Here is a 16,865-nt window from a genome sequence, read left to right on the forward strand (position 1 = left end):
TTTATTATATAAGGCTGTTGTGACTGAAATTTTATCCAAGTTTTATCCACTGAATGTAGAACAGATTTCAGCTCACTGTGTTCAGAGAAGGAATCTGCTAAATGTGTGATTCACAAAAAAGCTGTTTAAAATAAATCATTGTGAACAATGTTGAACTGACGTGGTTCTTTTTTCCTGTGTGTGTGTGTGTGTGTGTGTGTGTGTGTGTGTGTGTGTGTGTGTGTGTATATATATATATATATATACACACACATATATATATATATATATATATATATACATATACACACACATATATATATATATATATATATATATATATATATATATATATATATATATAGCAGCTGGATGCTATATATATATATATATATATATATATATATATATATATAGATAGATAGATATATATATATATATATAGATAGATAGATAGATAGATAGCAGCTGGATGCTATATTCCTTCTCGAATGCTACTACACAAGTAACCCTGGCGGAAGGGGCTACATGAATAGGATGAGGGACCTATGGATTCTTCGATACCCAACATCCACAATGACGGTGAAACAACTAGTAGCTCAGTGTTCCAACATTCGAAAGAAGGGACTGCTAATACGGCAGCAGTGATCAGTGAGATGCTTGGCTACAAGTTGAACAGCCACAAGGGGCAGTACCCTCCATGGAGAAGGAGGCTAGAGAGCAAGATCAAAGCAGCACGGAGGTTGGTTAGCCAACTAACGGAGTTGCAGAAAGGTGCGGCAAAGAAGGTGCATAAGAAATACAGCAAACTGTCTATACCTGAGGCCTTGGAAACTGCCAAGCAAAGACTCACAGCCTTGGCCAGCCGCTTGAGGAGGTACACCAGAGAGATAGAAGGCAGGAGAATAAACCAGCTGTTCTCCACAGAACCAGCAAAGGTGTACTCTCAGTGGCAAGGGAACAATAAGAGAACAGCACCACCAAGGCTGGAGACGGAGCAATACTGGAAGAGCATATGGGAGAAGGACGCAACCCATAACGGCAATGCTCAAGGCTAGTGGATCTGAGGACAGACCATAGCGACCTCCCTGAACAGGGACCAGTAACCATCACAGTGGCAGATATCCAAGAAAGGGTCTCCAGTATGAAGAGTTGGACAGCACCAGGGCCCGACATGGTTCACGCCTACTGGTCCCCAAGGACCCCAAGAAGGGACCGGTCCCATCCAACTACCGACCAATAACCTGCCTCAGTACTACATGGAAGCTCCTGTCAGGCATCATATCGCCTAAGATGAACAGGCACATGGGTCAATACATGAGTGGGGCACAGAAAGGGATTGGCAAGAATACCAGAGGTGCAAAACACCAGCTACTGGTAGACAGAACAGTCAGCCGAGACTGCAACTCGAACGAAGAGAGGGAAGGTAGTCAGAACTGAGGGGATTGAACTACCAGAAGGCAACATTGCAGACATAGAGGACAGTTACAAGTACCTGGGGATCCCGCAGGCGAATGGGAACCATGAAGAGGCCGCTAGAAAGGCTGCAACCACCAAGTACCTGCAGAGGGTCAGGCAAGTCCTGAGGAGTCAGCTGAACGGTAAGAACAAGATCCGGGCCATCAACACCTACGCCCTGCCCGTGATCAGGTACCCTGCTGGGGTAATAGGCTGGCCAAAGGAGGAGATAGAAGCCACTGACTTAAAGACAAGAAAGCTCCTTACCATGCATGGAGGGTTTCACCCCAAGTCCAGCACCCTGAGGCTGTACGCTAAGCGGAAGGAAGGGGGCCGGGGACTGGTGAGTGTCAGCACCACAGTCCAGGATGAGACAACGAACATCCAAGAATACATTGGGAAGATGGCCCCAACTGACCGAGTGCTCAGTGAATACCTCAGGCAGCAGAAACCCAAGAAAGAGGAGGGAGACGAGGAACCATCATGGAAGGACAGGCCCCTGCACGGTATGTACCACCGGCAGATAGAGGAGGTGGCTGACATCCAGAAATCCTACCAGTGGCTGGACAAAGCTGGACTGAAAGACAGCACAGAGGCACTAATCATGGCAGCACAAGAACAAGCTCTGAGTACAAGATCCATAGAGGCTGGGGTCTATCACACCAGGCAAGACCCCAGGTGCAGGCTGTGTAAAGATGCTCCAGAGACAATCCAGCACATAACAGCAGGGTGCAAGATGCTAGCAGGCAAGGCATACATGGAACGCCATAACCAAGTGGCCAGCATAGTGTACAGGAACATCTGTGCCGAGTATAACCTGGAAGTCCCGAGGTCAAAATGGGAGATGCCCCCAAGGGTGGTGGAGAATGACCGAGCTAAGATCCTGTGGGACTTCCAGATACAGACGGACAAAATGGTGGTGGCTAACCAACCGGACATAGTGGTAGTAGACAAACAGAAGAAGACGGCCGTAGTGATCGATGTAGCGGTTCCGAATGACAGCAATATCAGGAAGAAGGAACACGAGAAGCTGGAGAAATACCAAGGGCTCAGAGAAGAGCTCGAGAGGATGTGGAGGGTGAAGGTGACGGTGGTCCCCGTGGTAATCGGAGCACTAGGTGCGGTGACTCCCAAGCTAGGCGAGTGGCTCCAGCAGATCCCGGGAACAACATCGGAGATCTCTGTCCAGAAGAGCGCAGTCCTAGGAACAGCTAAGATACTGCGCAGGACCCTCAAGCTCCCAGGCCTCTGGTAGAGGACCCGAGCTTGAAGGATAAACCGCCCGCAGGGGTGAGATGGGTGTTTTTTTATATATATATATATATATATATATATATATATAAAATAAACACTTAATTGTAATTAACGTTTTTGCTTAAGTTAACTTAAAAATATTAAGTAAATTGAACCATTATTTCAAAACAAATAATTGTAATGGTGTAGGTTAAATGTGCCAAGCATTTCAGCATTTCCTAATTAATATTTTATGTAGTTTGAACTTTTGGTTACTGTTGTTTTAACTTACATTTTCAATTGTATTTACTCAATTTTGTATGTTACTGTAACATCTTTAATTGTTCATAACAACTTATTCCATTTTAGTTGGATTTACTCAATTAATAAGGTGTATTTAAGAGATGTGATTGTTTTTGCATTTACTCATTATTTTTGAGTGTAAAAGTGTTGCACCAAAATATTTAAGTAATTATCAGTTTTAGTTCTTAGAGTGTAGGCAACAGGTGAAGTGTCTTGTCCAAGGACACAACAACCGAGACTGTCCAAGCCGGGGCTCGAACCAGCAACCTTCCGATTACAAGGCGAACTCCCAACTCTTGAGCCACGATCTCAAAGAGACAAAATCACCTAAAAAACTTCTGATTTCTTAATGAAAATCCGTACACAAACACTCCCATAGTCAAAATATTTCCTAAAAAACTTTTGTGTCATATGTTTTTCTCTTATGATTCCCTGCGACACACAATTTTTTTTTGTCATATTACATTACATATTGTAATTAGTCAATCATGTTATCTTTTGTTATATTAAAATTGATTGAAATATATAGACTTCTCTTTAATTTAGATTAATACTTTATCATCAGCATGTTATGTAAACAGGAACATACATCTCTCAATTGGTTTGCAGATGTAAGAATCAATGTATCTAGTTCAGTCACACTCCACACACTTTTTCCAGATTGCCTGCAATAATTATTTAATCCAACAGATGTCGATATTGAGCAACACATGCTCCAATGTCATTAACTCATCACTACTCTGTTTTTCCAGAAGAGAGCTCAGCATCTGTCAGTGTGCATCCATCCAGAGTCCAGCTGTACTGAGGACTGTCCCCTCCCTCAGAGGAGCAGGACACCATCATCTGTCCCAGGAACAGAAATTCAGAGACCATCAGGACTGAGGTCAAAGATGACAAACACACAAAGATGGCTTTTGATATTATAATAAGATTATAATCAGATGCACTTTCATGCACTATTCACCTCAGCACGTTTCCCTGCTGTGTAACTTCACATGGTCTGTAACTTGGTGGCTGTGTTTCTGTAGTTCCTAAAATCTACCACTTTGCAATAATATCACTTACAGTTGAACATAGAATATCTAGGAGGAGAAATATCTTAAAAGGTAGCATCCTGTTACAGTAACATACACAAATTCAGTGAGCAGAGGCAGTCTACATGTCTAGGTGCTTTGTTTTATACATCTGTGGCAATGAAACTGAAAACATCTGAATTCAAAGATCAAGAGGTGCATGAAGGGTACATTATACAGATTATCATTGTTTGTAGTCTTCTAATTATGTACACTATGTTATATAGAGTACCAAAACAATGTTGCATTTACATCTATTAAAGGCTGCATTTCCCAACATTTACCTTGAAAAACCCCACACGCCTGGTATTCTTCCATCTGAATCAAAGGTTGGAAGGATATTTATACCACTGTCATTCCTGCTCAGGTTATTGATGCTAAATGTTCCATTACTGGGACAAAAGAGATGCCTGTGTGCTATGCCATTAGAAATAACCTTATTATCTTTCACATTTAGTAGTTTGAAATAACTCTTTAACAAACTGTATTGGGATTTTTCTAAGGTGCTGTTCATTAGCTGAACATCCAAAGCTCCATAACACTGAGCTCCATTCTCCATTCACACTAATTTTCCACACCTGCAAATGAAAAAGTCAACAGAAGCAAAATTATAGCAAATTTAAGTGGTTAGTCAATACCAGAAGGGCTGTGGAAGCATTTGCAAATGTTTACATAAAACAGAAATAGATTTTTTTATGTAGATATTGTTTGTCTGTTCAGTGCAAACTATGCAAACAGGCATTTGTTGTAGTGCAGAAGAGCATTGCGCAGGTCTGTGACTTAAAACAGTTAGAGTTCAGCATTATTCCTGCTGTGCTGATCGTTTTCTAGTTGAACATTTACAAAATAAAGCTACAAAATCATAAATCCAAATAATAAAATCAATGAATTTCATCAAGCTGCTGTAGCTTCAGGTTCATATGAACCCGAGGATACAGCATGGCTGTGTTTACTTTAACTGCATATTCATTTTGAAATGATCTCAGAATGAGGCATTAATATTTAAATTAAACCAAGCAACATACGTAGAAAGTATTCAACACATCTTTAGCTGAATTTAGGTTTTTTCAAATGTATCTAATTGACTGTACTGATTCCTGTGGCTTCGAAACATATTAACATATACAAGTATTAAGCATTAATGAAGGAACACATGAAAGAAGTGTAGTAGCTCACCATGAGAGACTCCAAGAAACATCAACAACAGTCCAACTACAGCTTCCATTTCTCCTCACTGACTGGTGATCCAGTCAGCAACTTTTTCTCTTTTGAAGTTTACTTTAACTGCATCTTCATGTTAAATATGCAGTTAAAGTAAGTATATGATCAGTTGTGGGGTGTGTACTGCTCTGATTACACTGCAGCCCCAGTGTGTCCTGGTAGCGATCAGCCTGAGAGCAGAACGGTTGAAAATGTCGATGTCAGGTTATGATAAATTGGTTCTAGTTTTTGGTTCTAGTTTTTTACTTTTCATACGCTGAGAGGTCAAAAGAAAGTGACGTTGTTTTTAATTCCCCTTTTAGCCTTCAAGAAAAAAAGAATCGGGGGGGACGGACTGAGAATAATGGAGGAAACCATTTTTCATGTATACTACAAGAGGTTTTAAGACTGTATTTAATTCCTAAAATGTCCACTTTTAGGAAAAAGTTTTCAATCACAGAAATATGTTTAGGTGACAAAATAAGTATAAGATCAATTATGGTTTTGTATTTTTAATCTCTAAACTCTCTCTAAAATAAAATAAATAAATAAAAATAAAACACTGTAAACCCCTGCTAAACAGAAATGGTCAGATAAGCAGGTGTGCTGAGCATTAAGTGTTTACACACACCGTGTGTTATAGTGTTTCATTTCATATTTAAAATCTTTGATTAATGAAGAATATACACAAAATTACAAAATATGCTTTTGGCATGTAGGAATTTGATGTGAAAGAAATATAATTAAACATTCTCAACATTTCAGTCCAAAGCAAGCACAAAATTCTTTTCATGACATAAAATCCCATAAAGTGCCATGATAGCATAATGTGTTTACATGACAAAAGTACAGAACAAGAAGATTTATGTTGAAACCAAAGAACAAAACTAAAGAACAGACCAACAGTCACGTCTCAAATAATGAAAATACCTCATTGCCTTTTTTACTTTAGTTGCATATTGATTGAAGAATTTCTCTGTTATTTTATATATAATTTAATCATTTTTGCCTGCTGAAGTATTTCTGTCCAATTTATTGCCTATAGTAGCACAGAAAAGGGCAAATTCAATGCCATGACATAATTAAATCTACAGCTACTGGACAAATTAACCTAAAAAGCTCCTGCCATCTCAACCAAAGTAACTAGTGCTGATCCTTTCCTGTTAAAGCGTAAAAGTGTAAAAGCTTGAATGCAATCCCTTTATGAACCAGTAGAGAGAAACCTCACACCTACCAATATGTTTGTCCAGAAGTTAAAAGTAATGTCGTTATATTGTTTACATAGCAATAGGGTCTCTCTTCTTCATAGCATCATTTCCAGTGCAAAATCATAACTAATGATTCTGTTTGACCTATTTTTAAGTGCAGAAATACATGTTTCTGTTTTTGACATACAGTATTTCCACAGACTCAATCATAGTCATATGAACGTCCTCTTGTTTGACAGTAAGTTGAGTTATGTGCACTGTATAAAAATTAGATTTGAACTACATTTTACCTTAAAAACATATAAATATAACAATAAAGTTAAAGCTTTTTTAAAAATTGAATTATTAATCGTAATTATTCATTAGCACCACTTACAAAGTGGTGAAATAAATTGGAGAAAGCTTTTGTGTGATGTCATAATTCACTTACAGTCAACTTCATTAAAACAATGAAGCTGACTGAGTGAATTATGTTCTTCAGTTGCATGAGAAAATAGACGTGTGAAACAATGTAGAAGTTTGAGAATATTTTAGCAACACTGAGAGCCTCAGTTTCACCCGGAGGTCTCACCATATGAGGAGATATGTTCATTTTACACCGCTACTATATGAAGGAAGTGAAACGCAGACAATGGTCAACATACAAGCTGCAGGGACACAAGCAGCTTTCCCACAAAGAGTCCATCTTCATTTTATCCTGTCAATGTCCCTAGAGTCAGATCCACACTGATGAATATGCGGCCCTGTTAGTTATAATTAAAACAGTTATATTTATTTTCAAACTTCTTTAGGTTCATTCAAAGACACTAAAGTGATAAAGCCAAAACCCACAAGGTTTGATATATCTTTTAATATATTTCTAACTACAGCGATATATATATATATATATATATATATATACTTTTTTTTTTTTTTTTTTTATATGAACTAAAATATAAACGACTAAAATAATTTTTAAGATACAGACCTAACTCGGGCCTAGCTGACAACCTGTGTAGAATTGGCCTTGAAAGATGTGAGAGTGTGTGTGTGTGTGTGTGTGTGTGTGTGTGTGTGTGTGTGTGTGTGTGAGTGAATGAGAGCACACAGGTTGAAGTGTGGGGCTGAAGTTCGGTGAATGTAATGTAAACACATGACTGGCCAACTAGATATTACAGAGAGAGAAATGGGCTGAGTAGGCACGTGACAAAGTATAAATTGGGATGCCTGGAGGTGTCCTGGGTCAGTCTCCGGCGCCCGGCAAGATGAGCAGTTCAAAGGAATGAAGCCCAGAAGTTCACTGTTGGAAATTCCACCAAAGGAGTGATTGGTCATAGTGGACTGGACTTAACTGGACTTCTACCATTTTCCAGGTGGACTGCAACTTCTCAAGATTTCCAAAGATTTCCGTGCAGATTATAACTTTGAAAATATGTGTGATCTATCAAGGAATCCTACTTTCCTGATTATTTCCATTAATACAGAGCATTGAAGTGGAACACATCATCAGTGCTGGAAGAGCTCCTCTCTCCACCAACCTCTCTCCCCAAAATGATAAGAACAAAATCAGCATAAGCTTAGAGTGGGTTAATTAAATAAGTAAAATTAATGTGATTTGATTATTCTTTTTATACTCTTTTTATTTTTTGCTTTTACTTTGCTTAGCTTTTTCAAGCAATATCTTCCCTTGGATTCTGCAGTGCTACAGTCAAGATATATACAGTGTATATATATACATATTTAAAAAGATGTTGATTAGACAAATGGATTACACAGAGGTCTTTTCCTGTTTCATATGTTAGGCTATCCCCTCTCTATCCCTTGTCTAATTTTGGTAATTCCACGCATTGCCGGGAACCCAAACAAAAGAGGCTCTGACCGAAATCTGACCGTGCAATGCAAACTCTGTTTGCCAACGACCAGGCTCCTCTCAGCATCAAAAGACTACACCTCTAACCTAAATAAACATCTGGAAGTAAGTTGTTTTGAAAAAATTAACATTAGCCTACTGCAACTACCTTTTTTTAGTTGTGGTAGTTGCCTGGGTTATGTGCCACTTCAGTAGCTGAAAATAATCATATGCATTTCTGAAGGCAGACAGAAAGAAAACATATTACCGATACAGAAATACTTCTCTATATGAGACCATTGCAAAAAGTGCAGACTTACCTAATGTCCACTTTACTGTTACTCATTTTATATTAAAATTTAAAAACTCTTGTTAATGCTTCCATCGAGTTTAACAGTCTGCAGTTTATGAACTAACCTCAGCTGACACTAGCTAACAATGTTAGCTTGGTGGCGAGCAGTGTTGGTCAAGTTACTTGAAAAAAGTAATCAGTAACTAATTACTGATTACTTCCCCAAAAAAGTAATCCCGTTACTTTACTGATTACTTATTTTCAAAAGTAATTAATTACTTAGTTACTTAGTTACTTTTTAAAAACACGATTTACAACCCGAATAGGTGATAAAGCGATAGATCTTTCAGCCCAATTCTACTTTTTCTGCATAATCCATCATACAAAATGTAATCAAATGGAAAAGTCTCTTTTTTTAAAACTTGTTTTATTAGTTTTAATCTTTTAACTTTATGCATCAAGCAAAAATTAAATTATATGCACCATTCTCTGACTTGAAGAAATTAGTTTAACATTTAAACCTATTTTCTGCACATTCCAGCACATAAAATAAAATATTTTTTGTGTTTACACTCAGTCTTTCAAATAGATGCAAGTAAAACACAGCAGAAAATAAATAAAATCAAAGACAAGCGGTCCTGTTGCTCTATTTTCACCTGTAAAGCAGGAGTGGGGTAGGCGGAGGTGTGCTCTGATGCAGGTGTGCCGCAGCGGTCAGTGGAAGAATCCGCGAGTTTCTCTGTGAATTTCCTATTACGTCATTGCGCACTCGGAGCTTGTTTAGGGTTTTTTTCAGTGTAAAAATAAGTTTTCTTCCCACGCACAACGGATGCTTATGTTTTTGTCACTTTTTATGGAATCAAACTCAAAGTAAGGTCAGTACTTCCACACTTTAAACGCTGCACGCTTGTACTCTCTCTGCACGCGATATATGATCCATTGTTGATCTGCACACAGCCGTTGTCACGAACGTCGCACTCGCTTACGTCACTGTCATGAGACATTCTTGCAAAAAAATCACGGTTTTAGTAACGCAGTAACGCAGCGTTCCTACGGGAAAGTAACGGTAATCTAATTACCGTTTTTGCAATAGTAATCCCTTACTTTACTCGTTACTTGAAAAAAGTAATCAGATTACAGTAACGCGTTACTGCCCATCTCTGGTGGCGAGTAGCCTTCAGTAATAGTAATAAACCACACAGCAATAGTACATTCATGTTGTTGTAAAAGGATGACAATATATCATATCACCAGTCCCCCTCTGTTCTTTGTCGTGTTCTCCATTTTTCCTATGTGGTGTTGTGTTAGTGCTACGTTCTCCAGTCACGTCAAGTCGTTAGTTGTCAAATTCAAGATCCTTAGGTTTAGTTTAGCTTTTGTTTGTTTCTTTCAGCCTTGATGTACTTTGTTTTAGTTCATGTTTTCCAGCAATAAAGCTGCCATCTTTAGTTAAGTGTTCAGTCTCCGACCCCTGTCTTCCACACAGCTTACCATAAAAATTATAGGGATTACTCACTGAAACTTTAATAATTATTTATTATTATTTTATCATGAAAAAAGGCAATTCAACTGACATTTCAGAAGTGTAATTATTTCTAAAAGAGTAAATCATTAATGGTGATAAAACATGTAAGTGAAACAGACTCTAAAGAGATAAGAAACAAAGTAATTACATAATTTAGTCATGTCAAAGTATCAGTTAGTCAGAGAAAAGGAGACAGATGGGCTGATAATCAGGTGATCAGTGAGAGCAAAGCCAGGAAGAAAAGCTAAAAACCTCATCAAGAAAAACTGAACATGAACTGAACTGAAATCTTTAAGCCTGAATCAAAAAAACAAACTGTTAAAGTCTCAGAAACTCTTAAGAAAATTGAACATGATGCAGTTTGTCTTTAAACGGTTAAACAAGAGCGTAACTAAAGGAAGCAGACAAAAAAACAGCATGAGAGATGTCGACAGAAATGAGGAAACACTGAAAGAAAAGGACAGATATAAGACAGAAGGAGGAACACATTGGAAAGGGGAACTAACTAAATTTAAAGTCATCAGAGCCAAGAACCGATGGCACAAACGAAAAGGCTAGAAAAAAAAACGTATACAGACAAAGGAATAAACTATTATGTGAACAGAAAACTAAATAGTAAAAATAACAGAAACCTAATCCAAAGATAACCTAAAATCCAAACTTCAATACCGAGACCCAGGGACCATGACAATTTCTGTAAATCACCAAATGCACAAAAATCAATGTTACAAATATGTTGTGACTGTGTAACTATAGAGAAGCAAAATATATGAAAACCCAGTCAATTAAAATAAAACAAAAAACATCTTTAGCATAATAGAAGCATTATTCACAATACTATATTTTTGATTTAGCATAAAGAGATTTTTACACCATAACACTAACGAACACATATGTAGATCCCAGACTGATGACAAAACATTATCAATATGGTATTATTGTCACTATAACAAGTAATTGGCCGTGCTCGTATCTGTATTATTGTAGGGTTTTTTGATATGTTATGATTTGGTTCTATATAAAATAAATCTGAATTGTCTTTAATAAAAAGGTGGCGTGTCTTTGTTTACAGAGTAAAAAGTATTAATCATTGATGAAACCAAGTAACATGAAACAAAAGGTTTTCTCATATTCTGTAACTGTAACATCTGGATGCGTTGTCATGCTCAAAGTTGTTGCTCCACTTTAATTCATACACAACTTCAGTGTTTTTACTTGAATTATTTCCATTTAAATGATGAATTTATGCTCTGTTGTAATACAAAAGTAAAGATGAAGCAAAGAAAATCAGTATTTATAAGTTTTGATGGTTTGTTTTGTGATAGAAAAGATGTTTAGGGATTTAGCATCACTTCCTCCCTCTGTGGGCATTTAGTGGTGTAGTCTGTATAAAAGCACAGACCATCTAAATCACCTGATTTTAAGGATTTTGCGATACAAACAATCTTCCTGTACAGTCATCATGTTGGTTCAGTCTGATAAGATCACTGTGAAAGCTTCACTTGCCCATACTCCACTTCCTCTTCTCTTCCCTTCACTTGCTTCTTCTGCTGCTGCCTGATCCTAACATCAGCGTACATTACTTCCTGGTCATCTTCCTCTGCATAGAAGCAAGATAAAATTAACATCAGTGAATCATTAGGGTAATAGTTTTTGTGAAACATGCTGTTCTGACCTGTTTTGATCATGTTTTTACTGCAGTAGAGCTGACTGGTTAGCAATACCAACATATTTTAATGAAATTATAACATTATGAAGAAATCATTAGCAAGAAAGCAAAAAAGTGTCTTCAAAAAAAAGAAGCAAAACATGATTCTGTATATCTACAAGAAGAGCAAAAGGCTGAGTGAGGTGATTGAAAAGCAAGTTTTGTACCTTTTTGTTTTGTTTTGTTTTTTCTCCTCTCAAAACAGATGACAGCTACACCCACAACTAAGAAAATCACCAGTGCTGAGAGAACACCACAGATCACTGGCAAAATACCTCCTTCTAAAAATAAAAGGACACAGGAGAGAAACACAAACAGATGACTTTTGATGCTAAAACACAATCTTGGACATACTTTATAGCCTCTAATGAAGAACAGCAAAAGCACAAACTACATTTATCATAGATAAGATAGAGAAGACAGAGAGATTATTTATTTATTGAATAAGTGACCAGTTTTTGTAATATATTTCTGGCACTATTGCCGTGAAATTCTCACCAGATGTCAGTGACAAGCCCGTCCAATCCACACATGCAAAGAAATCAAACCACAGATTTCCATAAATTAGGATATGTTTAATAAAGAGAAGTGACACAGAGAAAACACACTTACCGAATTTACTACTTTGTACAAAAGCCTTTGTTGGTGCGTCCTGCATGGAGAAACCAGTTGCATGCTTGCTCAGGAGTGATTTTGCCAATTCTTCCACACAAGAATCTCCCTATTCTATGATCGCTGAGCTTTATTTCTTTCCATAGATTTTCAAAGTGATTCAGGTCAAGTGATTGGCTGGGCCACTCTAAAGTTTCCGTGGCTTTGTGTTTGGGATCATTCTCTTGCTGAAACGTCCACCCTCGTTTCATCATCATCATCCTGGTAGATGGCAGCAGATTGTCAGATGTCAAGAATGTCTTGGTGCATTTTCCAGCATGCCAGTCCCATATGCTGAACAACAGCCCCACACCATGATGTTCTCACCTCCAAACTTCACTTCTGGTGTGGTGTTTTGGGGGTGATATGCAGTGCCTTTTGATCTTCAAACATGGCGTACATTATGGTATCCAAAGAGTTCATTTTTGGTGTCATCTGACCAGACTATATTCTCCCAGTATTTCGCAGGCTCGTCTAAATGTTGTTTAGTAAACTTAAACAAGCTTCTTCAGCAATGGAATCTTCCATGGTGGTTGAGTGCATTAATTATTGTTTCTTTTGAAACAATTGTACCTGCTGATTCCAGGTCTTTCTGTAGCTCTCCTCAACTGGTCCTATGAGAAGGGCCAGCTATCAGAACTCAAAGGATTATTCTTTTCACTCCTCTGTCTGAAATCTTCCAGGTTAAATTATTTTCTTTCCACTTCAGGATTATGGCCCCAACAGAGATCAGTAAACTTCAGTAGTTTAAAAAAAAATTTCTGTAACCGATGCTATCAGTATGTTTTGGTAAAAAAAATAAAAAAAATAAGGTTGTGAAGGTCTTGCTCATTTGTTTTACCCATTATGAGAGATTTCTTGTGTGACACCTTGGTAATGAGACACCTCTTTATTGGTTATCAGTTGGAACTGAACCAGCTAAAATTAATTTGCACTAAGTGGCAGGACTGCTTTATCATTACTGACAGATCTCAGCTGGTGTCATGTGTTTCCAATGCCTTTTTGCACCTTTTTCCCTTTGTCATTTCTCAATATTACACATAAAATAATTAATGGACATCTGTGGTTTGTTTTCTTTACATTTGTGGATTGGATGGGTTGTTACTGACATCTGGTGAGAATTTCATGTCAATAGCACCTTTAAAATTAGATTTACGTCGAAAATTGGTGACGTGTTCAATACTTTTTTTTTTTTTTTTTTTTTTTTTTTTTTTTTACACACTGTATAGATACATATGGATTATCAGAACAATGTTAAATTTAGATCTAGTAATGCAGGGAAAAATTACCTTGAATAAAAATCTGTAAAGTCCGCTCAGCTGATCTTTGTCCATCAACATTAAAGCCCTCAAAGTTATATTTACCGCTGTCTGTGCTGCTCAGGTTATGTATCCTAAGTGTTCCATTACTGGGAAAAAAGAGAAGTCTTTCATCCGTTGTATTATGTTTATAACTGTTGCTTCTTGCATTTATTATAACTGATGTATTCTTGAACAGTTGGAATCTGATTATTTCTGAGGTGCTGTCTATCAGTTTGATGTCCAAAGTTCCTCCCAAAGTTCCATAACAATGAGCTCCATCTTTTCTGCCGTCACAGTAACTTTCCACACCTGTCAATAATAATAATAATAATAATAATGAGTTAAAGCAAAGATATCATTAATTTCAGTGTTCAGTTGCTACCAGAACATTTATGGCAACATTTCCAAATGTTTACCTGAAACAGAAATAGTGCGACCTATCTCAGGTCACACAAAGTGAATGAGCATTACACAGGTCTGTGACTAAAACACCGCTAGGGTTCAGCCAACTATTTCCTAATCAGAGTCGTTTTTATAATGAACATTTAAAAATTATGGGTTTAATGTCCAAATAATAAAATGATTTGACCGAAGCTGCAGCCTCATGGTTTTGTTATTGCTGATGTTTCCTTATCATCATAACATCATGACCTATTGTGTTACTTAAGATAGACACATTTAAAATGTCAATAGCTTTGCTACAAAAAAAAAAAAAACATAGTAAGAATGAACAATTTTGACATGTTGATGTTTCAGGGAACTCCTCACATGTACCATTGTACATACTAAAAATGATCAAATAATGCAGCGTGTTTGAATTACACGAAGATAGTGTCTGTAAAATGCATTAAGATGCAATTAAATAAGTAATTGAGGGATTTTCCAAAACCTAAATGCATTAAATAAATATTTGAAAAAAAGGGTACACCTTTCATCCTATTTTATTATTGATATTATTATTCAAATATAAATTAATCAGCTCCAACAGTCATAACTATATTTACTTTCAGCATCTGCAAGGATGTTAAGATAAACCACAATAATTATTTTATCTGAACTAAGCACTAAATCAGAGAGAGACTCCGAGTAAGGGCCATCTTTGGATAGGTAATAACAAATATTTTATGTGTTATGAGTTTAACAACTGATTTATGAGTGTTTTGACAATTAGGGTGGACGAGGCTAAGTGTCAGGCTTTCTAATAAATAAAAATTCTGTCTCTCTATGGTTGACTAATCAGCTGGAGTGGAAGATTGCTGCCACACACCACGTTGACCTGTGCTTTAAGGACACTGACAGTCACTATGACCCCAGGTTTTGATTCATCTAATAAACTAACACATGCTGTAACCAGGTAAAAGGGACCTAATCCACATTTAACTTTTTTACTCTTTGGTGGAGTTGAGGACCCTATAATGTTTTGTTGTTGTTTTAAAGATTTTTTTTTAGCTTTAAATGACTTTTTACTCATTGTTAGTTTTTCACGGTCTCTAAGCTCTAAGGGGATGCTAGGAGGAGAGAAGTGATGCTGCTTCCTGGTCCCAACTGTTTAGCGACGTTTTGAGGTTTAATACATTTGTCCAGGTTTAGAGAAATGAGAGCTGCTCCATCCAAAGTGGGATGGATGCCGTCTCTCCTAATTAAAAAAAAAGACTAGGTTTCCCCCAGAAAGTTTTGCAATTATCAAAAAAAAAAAAAAACACGTTTTTAGGACACCACTCGGACAGGCAGCGATCTAAGAAGAACATGCGGCTAAAATGTCCTGTACATGTCCGACTTGATGGTAATGGTAACAAGAGAAAACTACAGAGTCCGACATTGTTTTAGCAAAGTTACACAACCATGCAATAGTTTTGTGACCTCGGCGCTGACATCAAAAAAGATTTTACTGAATTTATGTTTACCGTCAGCCAAGCAGTTTTAAATTTCCCTCACTCCCCGCTCTGTCGCCTGGAAGACAATTGACTGTGGTTGTCGCTGTCTCGAACTTCACGTTTCTCAAAGCAGCATAGCCAATAATCAGAATAATATTTACTCCGCGGGGTGTGTACAGGGAGGGGGCGGGGGGGTGTTTAGACTACAACAATATCCAGCACTGTTGCAATATCAGACTTCTTTAACTGATTGTACAGGATCCCGTGGCTGATGAAAAAAAAACAACACGCTGACTATAAAACGAAGTATTAATAAAGGACATGAATTTGAACAGCTCACCATGACAGACTCCAAACATCATCAAAAACAATCCAACTACAGCTTCCATGTCTGCTCACTGTTGATCCACTCAGCAGCTTTCAAAATAATTAAAAACAGACGCGTGTGCGGCTCTGAACTGAAGCAAAGCGTCAGTGATAAGCCTCGGACAAGAGGGGTTTCAGAGAAAGCTAGTTTCAAGTCTTATTGAAGTTCTGTTTATCATTTCATCTGCTGAGAGGATAAAAGGAAGTGACAAGTTCTTGTTCCGCTTTTTAGTTTGACGAGAATAAAAATATATCGCGATTAACTGGGAGGAAGAGAACGAAACATTCGTCATTTATTTTGAAATAAGTCTTGAACCTGACAGATTACGTCAATGAGAAAGAGAAATGCCTACTAACAGATATGTGGATAACAAAATAAGCACAAGATCAATTGTGGCTTAGATTTTTCATCTTTAAACGCAATGTAAAAAGGAAAATCATGTCAGTCAGCATGGTGAGCACTGAGTGAAGAATATGTTTGCTGGAATATAAATATATAAGTACACTGTAAAAAAAAACTGTCAAATTTACGGTAAAATACCGGCAGCTGTGGTTGCCAGGAATATACCATGAAAAAAATGTGGAATCTGTAAAAGACAATACGGTATACTGGTTTTGTAACCCTAAATTTTAAGGTAGACAACGTATTATTTTACCAAAATCATGATAGAAAAAAACAAATATATTTGTCAATTATACAGCAATTTAATGTAAAAAATGCAACTTTCCATAGCTTTTTACGGATATTTGCAGTAAAAAAAAAAGTTATAATATAATAATATTTACAGTAATTTGTTGTTAATTTAACAGTAATAGGATAGACCCTATTATTGTAAATAACTGTAAAAATAACAGAAATATGTTAA

General features: G+C 37.1%; 1 protein-coding gene across 2 annotated transcripts in view; it reads right to left on the minus strand.

The window, feature by feature from the left end:
- The window catches only part of LOC146392324 (cell adhesion molecule CEACAM3-like), an 82,695-nt gene extending 66,394 nt beyond the window's left edge, over positions 1-16,301 (minus strand). Inside the window, exon 1 of one of the 2 annotated variants that reach the window (XM_084945179.1) lies at positions 15,974-16,301. In XM_084945179.1, coding sequence (XP_084801305.1) covers positions 15,974-16,022 — 49 coding nt within the window. In that variant the 5' untranslated portion in view covers positions 16,023-16,301. Of the gene's footprint in view, positions 1-5,222; positions 5,644-15,973 lie in introns of those variants that run through there. The other variant, XM_084945171.1, reaches the window with a different exon arrangement.
- Between the last annotated feature and the right edge of the window lie 564 nt (positions 16,302-16,865).

Source organism: Perissodus microlepis, chromosome 2 (assembly GCF_051167445.1).
Source record: "Perissodus microlepis isolate ML-2025 ecotype Zambia chromosome 2, ASM5116744v1, whole genome shotgun sequence".
NCBI classification, from domain to species: Eukaryota; Metazoa; Chordata; class Actinopteri; order Cichliformes; family Cichlidae; genus Perissodus; species Perissodus microlepis.